General features: G+C 49.9%; 1 protein-coding gene across 1 annotated transcript in view; it reads right to left on the reverse strand.

Annotated features, from left to right (window-relative positions):
* PDIA5 (protein disulfide isomerase family A member 5) overlaps nt 1–13,543 on the reverse strand; it is an 89,115-nt gene that overhangs the window by 41,684 nt on the left and 33,888 nt on the right. The window contains exons 6-8 of the mRNA XM_072963983.1: nt 10,046–10,138; nt 6,482–6,542; nt 1,395–1,462 (exon numbers count right to left, since the gene is read on the reverse strand). Coding sequence (XP_072820084.1) covers nt 1,395–1,462; nt 6,482–6,542; nt 10,046–10,138 — 222 coding nt within the window. The remainder of the gene's footprint in view (nt 1–1,394; nt 1,463–6,481; nt 6,543–10,045; nt 10,139–13,543) is intronic.

Below are 13,543 nucleotides of genomic sequence, written 5' to 3' on the forward strand. Positions count from 1 at the left end.
AGGAGAACTCTCTGGGTAATTAAGTCTTTTCTCCAGGCGAAGTAATCTCAAAATATAGTACCTATTGAGGCTGCAAAATGTGAAGAGAAACTTCCCCAGAGTGACGTTATGTGTGCCCCAGGGCCAAACGTCTCCAGGCACATTGCTACAAATTCGTTATTGAGAAACAAGCAGGACCTCGGTGTCGTCCCAGAAATGAGGTCAAAAGGGAAAGCACCTGGTTCTTTGCAACCCAGGCTTGGCCACCATGCTCAGGTGCTGCCGCTTAAACTTTTTACATTGACTTTGAACTATTCATCGGCTTAATTTGATCCATTAAGATCATGATGCAGTTTTAAGATCTCAGGACTCCTTTCATGGGACTTTGGCCAGCCCCACAAGAGATGGCTCCTTCCAATGACCTTTCATGAAAGGCATATGGATTTTTCCATGCTCATCAGAGGAGCTAGCAGTTATTTTTCTGTTGTCACCAAAACCAAAAAACAAAAAAACCCAAAAAACAAAAAACACCCAAAAACCAACCAAACAAAAACCCCAAAACCTCTGTGGCTCAGGGTAAGTGCCAAAATGGACAGATCTATAGCACAGAAGAGGTAAGCCTGGCGGGTAAGAGGAGATACAGAGATGACCAGGACCATCAGTGAATGATGCTCAGCCCTAGGTGAGGTCTGACAGCCCGGACTCCCCTCCTTCCTCACTGCCCATCCTGGTTGCTCCTACTTCTCTGAAGGCCCATTTCCTCAGTGGCTCCCTGTTCCCCCTTTTGTCCTTAAAGGTGGACATCCCTGAGACACCCATCTACTGCCCACTCCTCCGGCACACTCTCCTTCAGAGAAGCCTGCACGCTCAGATCTCTGGCTCCCCATCTGGACCACCTCTCACTGCTGTGGTTCCAGTGTCTCTCCTGCCCCACAGGAACCACAGAGCCCTGCAAGCCTGGCCAGGAGACTGCCCCATGGCCCCGCTTGTTCTTTGGGCCCATCTCTGGTGTAACTGTGCCCCTTTCTTCTCCACTGGGTTCCTCGGCATCAGTAGCCTCAGCCCACTCTGGAGACTAGCCCCTGTCACTCTGGACCCCTGACAGTCTGCTCTTGGCCTCCCAGCAACACCGCATGTGCTTCTTGCTGGTTTCTTGGCTATTTCATCACAGTTGCCTAACTCTCCTGGTCCAAACAATTCAGGGGGTTCCCAATGTCCACTGAGGACAGGTCTCTGAACCACATGCCGGGGCAGCAGGGGCACAGTAATAAAGTCCTCATAATTTCAAAATCTGCCCTCTCCGCCTACCCCACTACCCATCCTCCACTGTCTCCCCAAGTGAGAAGGAGAAGGCGAGAACCAGCCAGCCAGCCAGCCAGCCAGCCGGCTCCGCCCGGCCCATGGCGCTCACTTACAAACTGGCCTCGCAGCTGGGTCGCAGCCTTCTGGAAATGCGGCATTGTCCTCTTGCACAAGCTGCACCCTGGTCACCAGCAGGAGAAAAACCAAAGTGGTTACAATGGGCCCAAAGCCCCACCCTCTCTCCCCTCCCGACCTTTACCAACAGCCTTTATGCCGCCTCCGGAAGTGCGGGACCACCCCAGACTCTGGGAACACACAGAACAAAGCAGAGGCCCGGCCCCCAAGGAGTTTCCAATCTCAACGCATGAAACAGGACCCAGGCCAGCACTCACTCAATAAATGTGGGACTAAGGAAACGGGACCCAGCTGGGGGAGGGCAAAGTACTGAATAATTCAGAGCTGATAATGAGTTCAACAGGAATTCAGGGAGCCAGAGCAGGTGCCAGGAAGGCACCCCTTCACCACACATAGCTAAAAGCCTCCCTTCGGTGCCCCTGCCCAGCCAGGGGCTGCAGATGCACCTAAATCGAATGCCATTAGGAGGAAAATTGTGCAAACACGAACAAATGGCTTTGGGGATTTCGTGCCTCTTTTCTTTCATTAACAAGGACAATCACATTATGACTGGAGGTGGCCAAGCACCAACCAGGACCGACACTTGAATCCTCATCTTCCCCCATCTGCTGGATGGCCCCAGACAGGTCGCCTCCTCTCTCTGGGCCGCTGCCCCTTCTGGCAATGATGGACCAGATGACCTCAGGCCCCTCCCAGCCCTGACTTGGGACTCTGCGATGTCTTTGGCTCAGTCCACACTGGGTTCTGTGGTCCACCACCGTCACACTCCCCTGCTGGGTGGTGAAGCCTTCAGAGACTCAGGGCCAAGACAGCCAGGTCCCAAACACCTACTGCTACCTCAGAGTGACCCTGATCTAAACCACCCCTCGCCTTCAACCAGAGCAAGACACATACAGGCACTGACCCCGCAGGACACGAGCAGAGGTTTCCTCAGACACAAGGAACTCAAACGTTCCAGGCCGTTACTCTTTCTGGCAGATGCGCTGCTGCAAAACAGGATTTGAGCTGCCTCTGAAGGCCACAGACACCAAAGCTGCCTGGAGCCCCGTGTCAGGCTGGAGGCTCATTTCAACATGGCACAGCGGGGACAGGGCTATGTGGCAGCAGGCTGACAAGCTCTAATCCACATTCAGCTAATGCCTTGGCAGGCCGTGGGCAGAGCAGTACAGATCAGAGGGGTGCTCTCACCCATGGAGACAGAAACAGACACTGAAAAACTGTGAGCAGGTCAAAACTCCCCAGGGACCACCTGAACCTCCCCAGGACCAAATCTACTGCACAAGATGGGATGCAGGATATCCTGATATGAAACTCTCAAAATGCCCATGGCCCCCTCCCTGACACTCCTGCCTAGGGGACAGATGCACACACACACCAGCACATTCAGCCTGGGCTTAAGTTCAGGCTCAGACTTGGGGAACACAGGAGGCTGGGGCAAGGTCAGCTTGCAGTGCAAAATCCTACAGCATCTGTCCTCAGAAGACAAGGAGCTGCCACCACAGCATGACCCTCACAAGATCCAGGAAGGGAGGAATATGACATGGGTCAGGGGGCTTTGCTCCCACTGTGGGGATTTCCACTGTGGGGAGAGGAAAATGAAAACAGACAGTGATGCCAACTCCCTGGGAAGCCTGGGCTGCACCAGGTGGATGCCATGCAGAGGCAGAGGAAGGGGCTCGGCTCTGGGGAGAATGAGACCCAGGTATGCATCTCCCCTTGACCACTGCTGCGTGTGACTGTGGGCTAGTGCTGTGAGCCATCTGAGCCTCAGCTTCCCCTTCTGTGGAGATGGCATGTGCCCTGCAGGCTGAGGGGCAGAGCCAACACCCAGGAGGGCAGGCAGAACCAGGCACCAGCAGGGCAGGTTCTACAACACAAGGCCTGAGAGTGTGCCTCCCAGTCTGTGGTGGGGAGACACTCCCACAGGGACCAGAGGGTGTCACTCCACCCCCAGGAGGGAGGATGACGGGGGGCACACTTGCAGCCCTTCCCCCACTCCTTGCTCAGTGACTTGATGAGATGGGGGAGTCTGGTACCCGGTGGGTCACATCTCAGCGGTCAGGAGCTTAATTTACTGCTTGTCCTCACAGGCGCGGCCTCTCTCTCTTCCAGCAAGGCCTGTCGTCCACCTGCAGCAACATTAGCCCCCACATCCCCTGAAGACGTGGTCAGTCAGCCAGCTGTCCCAGCAGGTAGAAGCCAGCAGCATGGGGTGAAGAAGATACGGGGGAAAGAGGTGATGGAAGACTAACAGGGAGCTGCAGACCAAGCCAGTTTCCACTTGACCAAAAACAGAGCTGGAACTGTGACCCCAACCTGAGTTTAGACTTCAGCTGATTCATCTGGGAGGCAGGGGAACTAATTACCCTAATTACTAGACTAATTACCACTCTCAAACCCCAAAAGTGAGCACACCAGCCCTTTTACTTCCTCATTAATTCAGTCAACAGTCACTGAATAAACAATAGGTCCTGTGGACCTAGACTTCTTCTGGTCACAACTAAAGGCTCCCGCTGCCTTTGGGCTCATTCATCCTAACTGTGATCAAAGCACTATGAGCTCCACCACAAAACAGAAACAGACTCGCAGACATAGTAAACAATCTTACGGTTACCAGGGAAGGGAATGGAGAGGGATAAATTTGGCAGTTTGAGATTTACAAATGTTAGCTACTATATATAAAAATAGATTTTAAAAAAAAGTTTCTGCTGTATAGCACAGGGAACTATGTTCAGTATTTTGTACTAACCCTTAATGAAAAAAAATATGAAAATGAATATATGTGTGTATATGCATTGACTGGGACATTGTGCTGCACACCAGAAATTCAAACACTGGAACTGATGGTACTTCAATTAAAAAAAAGATCAATTGTGATCAAAGGATCAAAGAGTCCTAAAAGACTTCCCAGTCAGGGAACTGGTGTTTCCTAGGAATAAACTGAATTATGAGGCCAGGAGGGCTTGACTGGTCTAATATAATAAAAGCACGAGTTTGTTTCATTGAAAACAACAGTAGCCACACAATCTGGGGCTACCCAGGACCCAAGAGGCCATCCAATCCTTCCCCTCACCACAAGTAGTAAACTTAACAGCTCCGAGTTTTCACCCCCCAACCCTATGACTAATTCCTACAAGGAACCTAGCTTCCTCCCCTAGCTTTCTATTCTATAAAGATGATGACCTTGCTCACTGCTCTGCCTGCTCTGATGAGGGGATGGCCCCCTGCCGACAGCCCGGGGGTTGGGGTCGGGGCACGGCACATCCACTCAGGTGCACACTGCTAGTGAACCACTCTCTGGAGGTCACACTGAAACCTGCACAGTTATACCATGATCCTGCCTTGTGACATGTACTGCATACTGACATCCACTCTGTTTTAGTCTCATTGACCGATGTGTTGAGACCAGCAGGGTTCTGAGACAAACCAAAGGAGGCCCGTCCTCAAAAGTTTGTGCAGCCAAGAAGATCCCTCCGAGGTGAAACCAACTAACGAACGCTAATAGAGAGAATGACCCAGGGTTAAAGTGCAGACTGCCGACCCAGAGCCACCTCTAACAGGAAATGGGACACCAGAGCCTCTTTCCACGGGCAGGCACAACCATGGGGCAGTAAGGTGTTGGGGGAGGTTGGGTGGGGGACTATCCAGCAGTCAACACGGACTGGGGAGAGGCTGCTGTCACTCTGAGCAAGCCACAAGCCCAAGTCAGGCAGACCCACCAGAATCCCATCAAAGGGTATCTGGCCCCAGGGTGAAGATGGGAAGGGCCTCTGCTGGGATTCTCAGGAAGGGGCACTGAAGGCGGGCTTTCAAGAATAAACAGAACCCTGGTGTCACAGCCTGTGAAACCCAGCTGAGTCACTGGCCTGGGCACACCCATCTCCCACCACTCACAGACCCTCTCGCTCCAGCCCTTAGTCCTTTGGCTTCCTGGATGCACATGCACTTCAAAAGTCATGGGTCTACAGGCCGTACACAGGCTCTAATCCAGGGTTTCTCAGACTGTAGGTGGGAACCAGACTGCAGGGTGGCCCAGATGGGGAATATCTGTGGCTTTGCAGACACTGACTTTGCAGACTAGCCTGGAGCTTGAAGGCAGTCACAGACAACCTGTAAACTAACAGATGTGACTGTGTTCCCACAAAATTTAATTTACAATAAGAGGCAGTCAGCCCATGGGCCACAATTTGCTGACCCTTTATAATAGGGCTATGAATTAGTAAGAAAAATTAATTTTTAAATAAAACAGTGTGTACTACATCTGGCTGAGTGGATGTCAAGTAGTAAGAGTGAGTATGGTTTTGCGACACTTTTCAGCTTACTTATATACAGTTTACCTACAATTGTAGTAACGGGTTACAATGTAATATATGTTTAATACTATGAAATACAGTCAAAAATTTTGAAAGCCACTGCTCTGATCCAGCCCCTTCCTTTCCTTAGAGAAATGGAACTGAGACGCAGAGCAGTGAAGGATTTGACCAAGGTCACCCTGCTTGCTGGTGACATAGCTGGAATGAGTCCCCAGGTCTTCTGGTTGTCATCTCGATGGTCCTTCTGCTGTTCCCGTGGTCTCTTGCCTCATACAGAGACCGAACCCAAATACCGGCCTCCTTCTCCCTGGTCCAGATTCCCTCAGCCCACCCAAGTGGCACTGGCAGGGGCACACAGGAGCCAGCCAGGCTCTGGTGGTGAATAGTAGGAGCCCCTCAGACCCTCAGATCCTCCACAGGGCACACAGCGGCCAGGGAAGGGTGGTAGGCCCAACGGAGGCGGAGCCGGGAGGGCAGAGGTACCTGGAGCAGGTGGAGACCCGTCCTGCCACTAGTTGAAGAGGGCAGGATGCCAAATCTAGTGAGAGACGTGGACGGGGAGCTGGGGGTGGGGGAGCCAGATGAAACAGCAAAGATGAAGGAAAAGAGGCACAGACAGAGAGGTGGGATGCGGAAGTGCCTGGGCAATCTAAGTGAGAGGCAGGGGCTCAACTCCGGCACCCCCTCACCCACCAGCGGCCCCACCAAGGGTCTGAACAATGACCCTGAGCCCCACAGAGGAAGTCACTCACAGGGAGAATAAAACATGATGAGGATCGGCTTCTCCTCCTTCTTTAGGAGCCGTCTGAAGTCCTGAGGCACAAAAAGAGGACACCACAGGTCACACACAACATAGTAATGGAGGTGACGTTCCCCGCCCACCCCAGGACCCACATGGTGTGAGGAAACCCCAGGGTCTGACTTGGGGGGCACAGTGCAGAGTCTCAGCACACTGGGAGCTGAGATCATCCATTCTAGCCACCTGGCATGTTACAGATGGGGAAACTGAGGTCCCCAGGGACAAGTGGCTTTCCCAAGGCCACCTGGTGGGACCAAGTGGTCAGGCCCAGGCTACTGGCCTCTCTGAGCTCCAGATGAACAATTAAAGACTGCAAGGAGCAACCTGGTCCCAGGTTGGCCAGGCCACCCCTTCTTCATGTGATCTATGGAGCATGTTCTGTTGTGATGGGTGCTTGTTTTCATGGAGGACTGACTTGGCCGGATGGGGACCTGCTCGTCACATAACACAGGGTTAACCCACCCCAAAGAACCTCTTCTCCCTGCCCAGCCCAACCACACTGTCCAGGGCCCCAGAAGTCCACGGTGCACACAGCAGCATATGGATGAGACGAGATGTGCCCCCACCCCCAGGAGGCTACAAGCTGAACGGATCATTTGTATTTGTAAAACCCTTAGAACAGCGCCTGGTTCATTATCAGGCAATATATAATTATTTGTTAAATGAACACAATAAATGTAAAAAGACAAATGGTTCCAACAGTGCTAATGGAGAGACTTCAGCATAAAGCAGGGTGAGAGACTTTTCTTCCAACCAGAAAAATTAAATCTATCAAGGACTGTGGAGAAGCACGATGACAGAGCGTATTTTGATTAAAATAAGCTCCTCTAACCAGTTACCATGGAAGAAAATTCAAGCTTCTCCTCTTTTGAATAGTAAGGAAAATAAGAAGAAATTTCAAAATGCACCTTCCTGGCATTGGGTAATAAATAGATGACGGTACACCCCACACAACGGGCTACTACTGCATCCTTAAAAATGACAGGAGTATTTAATGTCATAGCCAGATGTGCACCTTACATTAAGGAGGGGGAGGAAGTTACAAAACAGCACATAAAATGTAATGACACTTTTGTGAATACAAATATCTGTGTGTGCGTTACGTTGAAAGCCTGGACGGCTACAGAAAATACTGGCAGTGGGTATCTCTCAACACGGAGGGATGGGGTGAATTTTTTTTCTTTCTTTTATGCTTAAGCTATGTTTTCTAAATTTTCATCAATGAATATGCATTATAATTTTTCAGTTAGGTAAAAAAAGATCACAAATATTTTACGGGAATTTAAAACATCATGTAACAAATTCTGAAAACGTGTACTCTTATTTATGTAACTACAGGGTTGAGGCACTCATTTTAAGCAGAATTAGTAACCAAGATCTTTGACCCTGATGGAGGAGGCAAATGCTTTGAAAATGATTTTCTGGAGTCCCTGGAGCTAACACCGGTAAAAGATCTAGGGAAAAAGGCTTCTCTGAGCCTGCAGTATTTTGGTTTCACATCCTGAGGATTAACAAATATTACATTACATTCAAAGATGCTTAATTACCTCCACGTAAGTGTGGAACTCTAAGCTTACAAATGTCAATCAGTAACTCAAACTTGAATTTGGAACTTCAGTGATTTTACGTGGGGAGTCTACTGGCAGAAAGGTAGCCGTGCCTCATACTTCTACCTGAGTGAGAACAGCACCAAGTGTAACAAGGGGACTGCCCACAGGTGTAAAGAAAGAATTTCTGCTTAATAATTTCTAGTTACAGAAGAGCAATTTTAGGAGTTCCGGGACATGAACGTTTTGGGGGAGGGAGGCGGCAGGCAATAACTTTCCAGAAAAGCTAAAAAACAAGTATGATCACATCTACCTGGGAGAAAACATCAGTTTAGGCTGTTCGTCATTTCATGGCTACAGGCACAGGGCCACTACGTCCTGACACTTGCCCCACTGCCTTTGCCCCCAGCATGCTTTTTGAAAAGGCTTCACCTTCCAGTTGGCAATGCTGGCTCTTTCTATCTCAGAGAAATGCTGATGCCCAGCCCTTAATCTGAAAGGCCCACGTGGTTGGCCCGCGATGATCACACAGGATCCCTCCTCCAGAAAGTATAAATGGCATCATTTTTGTGTGTGTGCTAATGAGCATTAAGAGTCAATAATTTTAAACTAAAAGGGAGGGAGGCAAAGAAAGATAAAAGGTAACAACATAATGCCATTTGCAGCAACATGGATGCTCCTGGAGAATGTCATTCTAAGTGAAGTAAGCCAGAAAGAGAAAGAAAAATACCATATGAGATCGCTCATATGTGGAATCTAAAAAACAAAAACAAACAAACAAACAAAAACAAACCATAAATACAGGGCAGAAATAGACTCATGGACAGAGAATACAGACTTGTGGTTACCAGGGGGGTAGAGGGTGGGAAGGGATAGACTGGGATTTCAAAATTGTAGAATAGATAAACAAGATTACACTGTATAGCACAGGGAAATATACACAAAATGTTATGATAAATCACAGAGAAAAAAATGTGACAATGAGTGTGTATATGTCCATGAATGACTGAAAAACTGTGCTGAACTACTGGAATTTGACACAACATTGTAAAATGATTATAAATCAATAAAAAATGTTAAAAAAAAAAGAAAGATAAAAGGTACATTTTATGTTACCAAGATATAAACAAACATTCTCTATCTACAAAAAAGCACTGCTTGCCTCACAGACCATTTGAAATGTGACAAAGAAGCTTGTGCCCATCCCAACCTGAAGGCACAGCCACGCAAGCAAGGCACATACGTGCATGTGATACACACACAGGGACCCGTAGACAGAGAGGCACATTCAGGGCAGGCGGGGCAGGCTTTGAAAGGAGGAGGGTGTCAGGGTTGTGAGCAGACTATATATCAGAACCACCCTTCCGCTCCCCAACCCTCCACCCCGGCCAAACCCAGAAAATGAAGTAAACAACTTGTTCAAAGTTAACCCAGTAACTCAGAATCAGAGACCTGACCCAAGTCTCTAGAAATCCAACTCAAACCTTTCAGACTAGACTTAAAACAAAATTACACACACAAAAAAACAAAACCCAATTTAAAAAAAACAAAAACATGGGGGTTGGATATAGCTTAGTGGTAGAGCATATGCTTAGCATGCCCAAGGTTCTGGGTTTAACCCCCAGTATCTCCATTAAAAAAAAAAAAAAAAAAAAAAAAAAAGGCCCAGAAGTCACACTGGCAATCCCAGCAACAATCCCAGAAAACATTTAAAATGATAGGAGAACCTAAACATGCTGAAGTACGAGGCAGTGCAGAACGGAGGAAGCGCTCGGGCAGCCAGTCTGTCATCTCTTGTCGGTTCTGTCACGGAGCTGGGTAGGGGAATCAAACATCAGGGCCCTGGCTCCAGCCCCTAGCCTGACGGTCCCAAAACACTCTCGTTTCTCAGTTCCTTGGGCATCTCTCCTGGGAGACCCTGGTTGTGGGAAAGCTTCCAGAGCCCAGCAGAACTGATAGGGGGAAATTACCTTTTCACTGTCAATGTGGACAACATCTTTGGCTCCAGGATCTTCCTCCCACAGTGGGGGCCCTTTGGGATCCTTCAGAAAGGCCACTATGGACTGAGAAAAAGAAAGAGAGAAAGGAAAACCTGTTTTAGCCAGGAAAAAAGGGAGATGGGGGAAATTGAGAACCTGCCCCATTCCCTGCCTGGAGACCCAAGGGCCTGGAACGATATGCTTACAGTCAAACATATGGGGGCATGTCATCCCATCACCCACTGACAGCACTGCAAAGGCCCCTAAAAACACACCCCACCAGGACTTTTCAACCACAGGACACCTAACTCTGGTCCACTGATCCACACCTCCAATGCATCTTCATGGACAAGAGAACAAATTTGAGGCAATTAGTTGGCTTATTCAAAACAGAGACATGTGCTTCTAATAAAGTTCATCTACTCCAGAAAGTCTTTCTGATGAATCTGAATAAAGGTCTCCAGACCTGTGCCCAGTAGATACTTCCACATTCACGCAGCCACTAAAACTGTCAATCACGTATGCAAGTCATCACATCTACTTATAACCTGCTGGATATTTCGTGATCTAAATGGGTTTGGGAGTGTGTTAAATCCTGATCACCCTCTGTGGGGCTCAGGTGGGGAGCTCCCAGGGCAGGGTGCTCATTGCTGTGGCCCCCTGGTTGCTGGACTTCCTCTCCTTGGAGACCCCCTTCTAGATGGCCCAGGATGACGATCTGACAAAGACCTTCAGGATAAAGAGCTTGACCAGCCTTTGTCATGTGGACAACTGACTCCTATCTCTGCTCCCTTGGGGCAGGATCCACATGGGGTGGGAACAGGGGGCACACCCCTCTACTCCCCTCCCCACCTGGCACAGTTCCCCAGTCCAGGACAAAAGCCACATCCCTCTCCTCTCAGTCACCTGGGAAATGGTGCTCAAAGTCTGTGAGAGCCAGGAACAGGAACCAGAAACCAGCTGAGCCTCCATCCCTCCAACCCTGGACGGGAGTTGCTGACCTCCACGTCAACAGAGCCCTCAGTGTCCCCCAATTTGATGCAAGATTCTGTTGCTTTTGCCCACTTTTACCAAGCTCCCGTGAGCAGATGATGAGCTGAGTGGGTCGTGTGTGACAAAGGAGGGAGGTCTGAGGTAAGAAAGGAAATACCCCCTTAGGGAGGCTATGCATCCCACCCCTCCACTGGCCACACACAGAGGCCCTCAGAGAGGACTGTTATTTCTGGAAATTCCTATTTGGAAAGAGCTACTATGGGAGACTGGGAGACAGCCAGGACTTCGCAGGATTTCATTCAGGTAATGCTCCCTGTTGGTCCAAACTGAGCTATGTGATGCCTGCTGGCAAGAGAAGACGGCCGTGTCCACCAGGCAAAGGCAGATCGGCCTTTCTCAGTCCCGTGTCAAAGCTGCACTGTGAGAATACAAGCCAAAGTGGAACTGGCAGGGACATTCTGAAACCTACACTCACCCACAGGCACAGATGCATCTGTGCCCCAGCCACGTGAGGAAGATGTTTATGGGTGCCGACCCGCTTGTTGGTCCAGAACACCTGGTGCAGGGGGTCTTAATTAAGGGAGCACTGTGGACTTCAGGAGTCTCTGCAACCCCAAACTCACAGGAAAACACTTCTTTCAAGGTATGCACGCACACTGTTTCCAGGGAGAAGGTCCATGGCTTTCAGGAGATTCTCAGTGGGATTAGGAACCCAAAACTACTGCTCTGGAGGCTCCTGATCCATCCCAACACGAGCTGAGTTGAAGGGTTAGCACCCTCACCAATACCTCGACATCAAGGAGAAAAGATGGATGTGGATGGAGAAAAGAAAGAAATCACCTCTTTTAATGCAACAACTGAAACATTCATACTAGCAATCTTTCACTTCTCAGGTGGAGATTATTCTTCTTTAGCTGAAGTTGGATGATCCACCCATAGGTTCTCTCCAAATTACATAACCAGCAAGATCTTGGGTGGAAAGGGCTAGAGGGAAAAGCACCTGGGACCCTGCCTTCAGCTGTTCTATTCCGAGTGCTCTGAATTCCAGGGAAATGGCCCAACACCCTGCACTTTACTCTTCAGGACGTCTTCCTGGCTGGGAAACAACATCCATGGTCACAGAACTTGGGAGAGGGTCATCTGAACTTCCCCTTTTAGGCATCTCTGATCCTTGCCACTCACATAAGGATTTCATTGGATAGTTGGCTGACAAGCCAAAGGCCACTCACACAGATGCCCCCTCTCTGAGTTCCCCACTCTTTACCCTCACTTATCTGGCCTCTGCACTCTTTACGGGCCCCGGCACAGTCCCTCTGTCCAGACCCCTACGGAACTGTACAGGGTGACAGCAACACTCACCCTGCCGAGGGCTCCTCCATCTTTCTGGAAACAGAGGCTCAGGAGAGACCCTAAAGGAAAACTGATCCATGACTGAGGGGGGCTTTGGTCTGGGCTGCTCCCCCTGAGGAGCAGGAGCTGCCAGGCAGTCATGGGGAGCTCTGCCCCAACGCCTCCTCCACCCTGGAGAAACCCAGGGACTCTACCCCAGCCCTTGATGGCCCTGTAGGCTTCAGGGACGGTGGGGCCAAGGATGCCCTCTCTCTGCCCTACACAATGCTCACCTCACTTCTCCAGCCTGTTGACGCCTGAATCACAGGAAGGACAGAGCAGGCAGATCCCACACACCTGGTCTTTGTGAGGAGGTGGGCAGAGGCCAGGACTTGGCCTCCCCCTCCCAGGCAAGGCAAAGGCCACCTGGGCTCCTTTCCTACGGTGACACTTTCGAGCAGCTGTTATTCCCTGCTCCACAATCTCACAACAGACTCAGAGGGCCAGCTAAATACAAACCGAATACAACCTCCAAACACAAAACAAAAGCCCCCGCTCCCTCTTTCCATCGGCACCTCTCCCACCCCATCCAGCTAAATCTAGTTCCTGGAGAGCACCTGTTCCGTCCAAGGACTTCAGCTGACATCTTAACACAGAATAAGAGGGGGTTAGTAACTCTAGTTGGTAGAATCTTCTCTAAGTGTCTAAGTGGGTGTTAAGATGATGAGTAATCAGGCTGAGTCTCTATAAGGAAAAACCTGTGGCCACTTAAGAACACGCGTGAGTGGGTAAACAAGACATGACCAGGGAGATGGGGGGGCAGAGGGAGAGGGGCACTGACAGCTGCATAGACAGATGGTTGGGCAGGAAAGAATCGAAGGAAACAGATGGAAAAAGACAGAGAGAGGAGCACAGGTCCAAGAAGTCTGGGAAGCAGGAGAGTCAGAGAGAGTAGGTTCAGCATATGCTGGGAACAGAATACACAGCCTTGCGCAGGGCAAGGGGGACACCGCCTGGACCAGAGGCGGAAGAAAACTGATCTAAGGAAGGGAATGCACAAATTGAAAGAGGAGAATCCAAGGGTATTGAAAGATTCAGGGCTGGGGGAGCCACTTTAAGATAACAGGACAGCACCGGCAGGTCAGAAGACTCCATACTTAGTTCCAC

Source organism: Vicugna pacos, chromosome 1 (genome assembly GCF_048564905.1).
Source record: "Vicugna pacos chromosome 1, VicPac4, whole genome shotgun sequence".
Classification (NCBI taxonomy): domain Eukaryota; kingdom Metazoa; phylum Chordata; class Mammalia; order Artiodactyla; family Camelidae; genus Vicugna; species Vicugna pacos.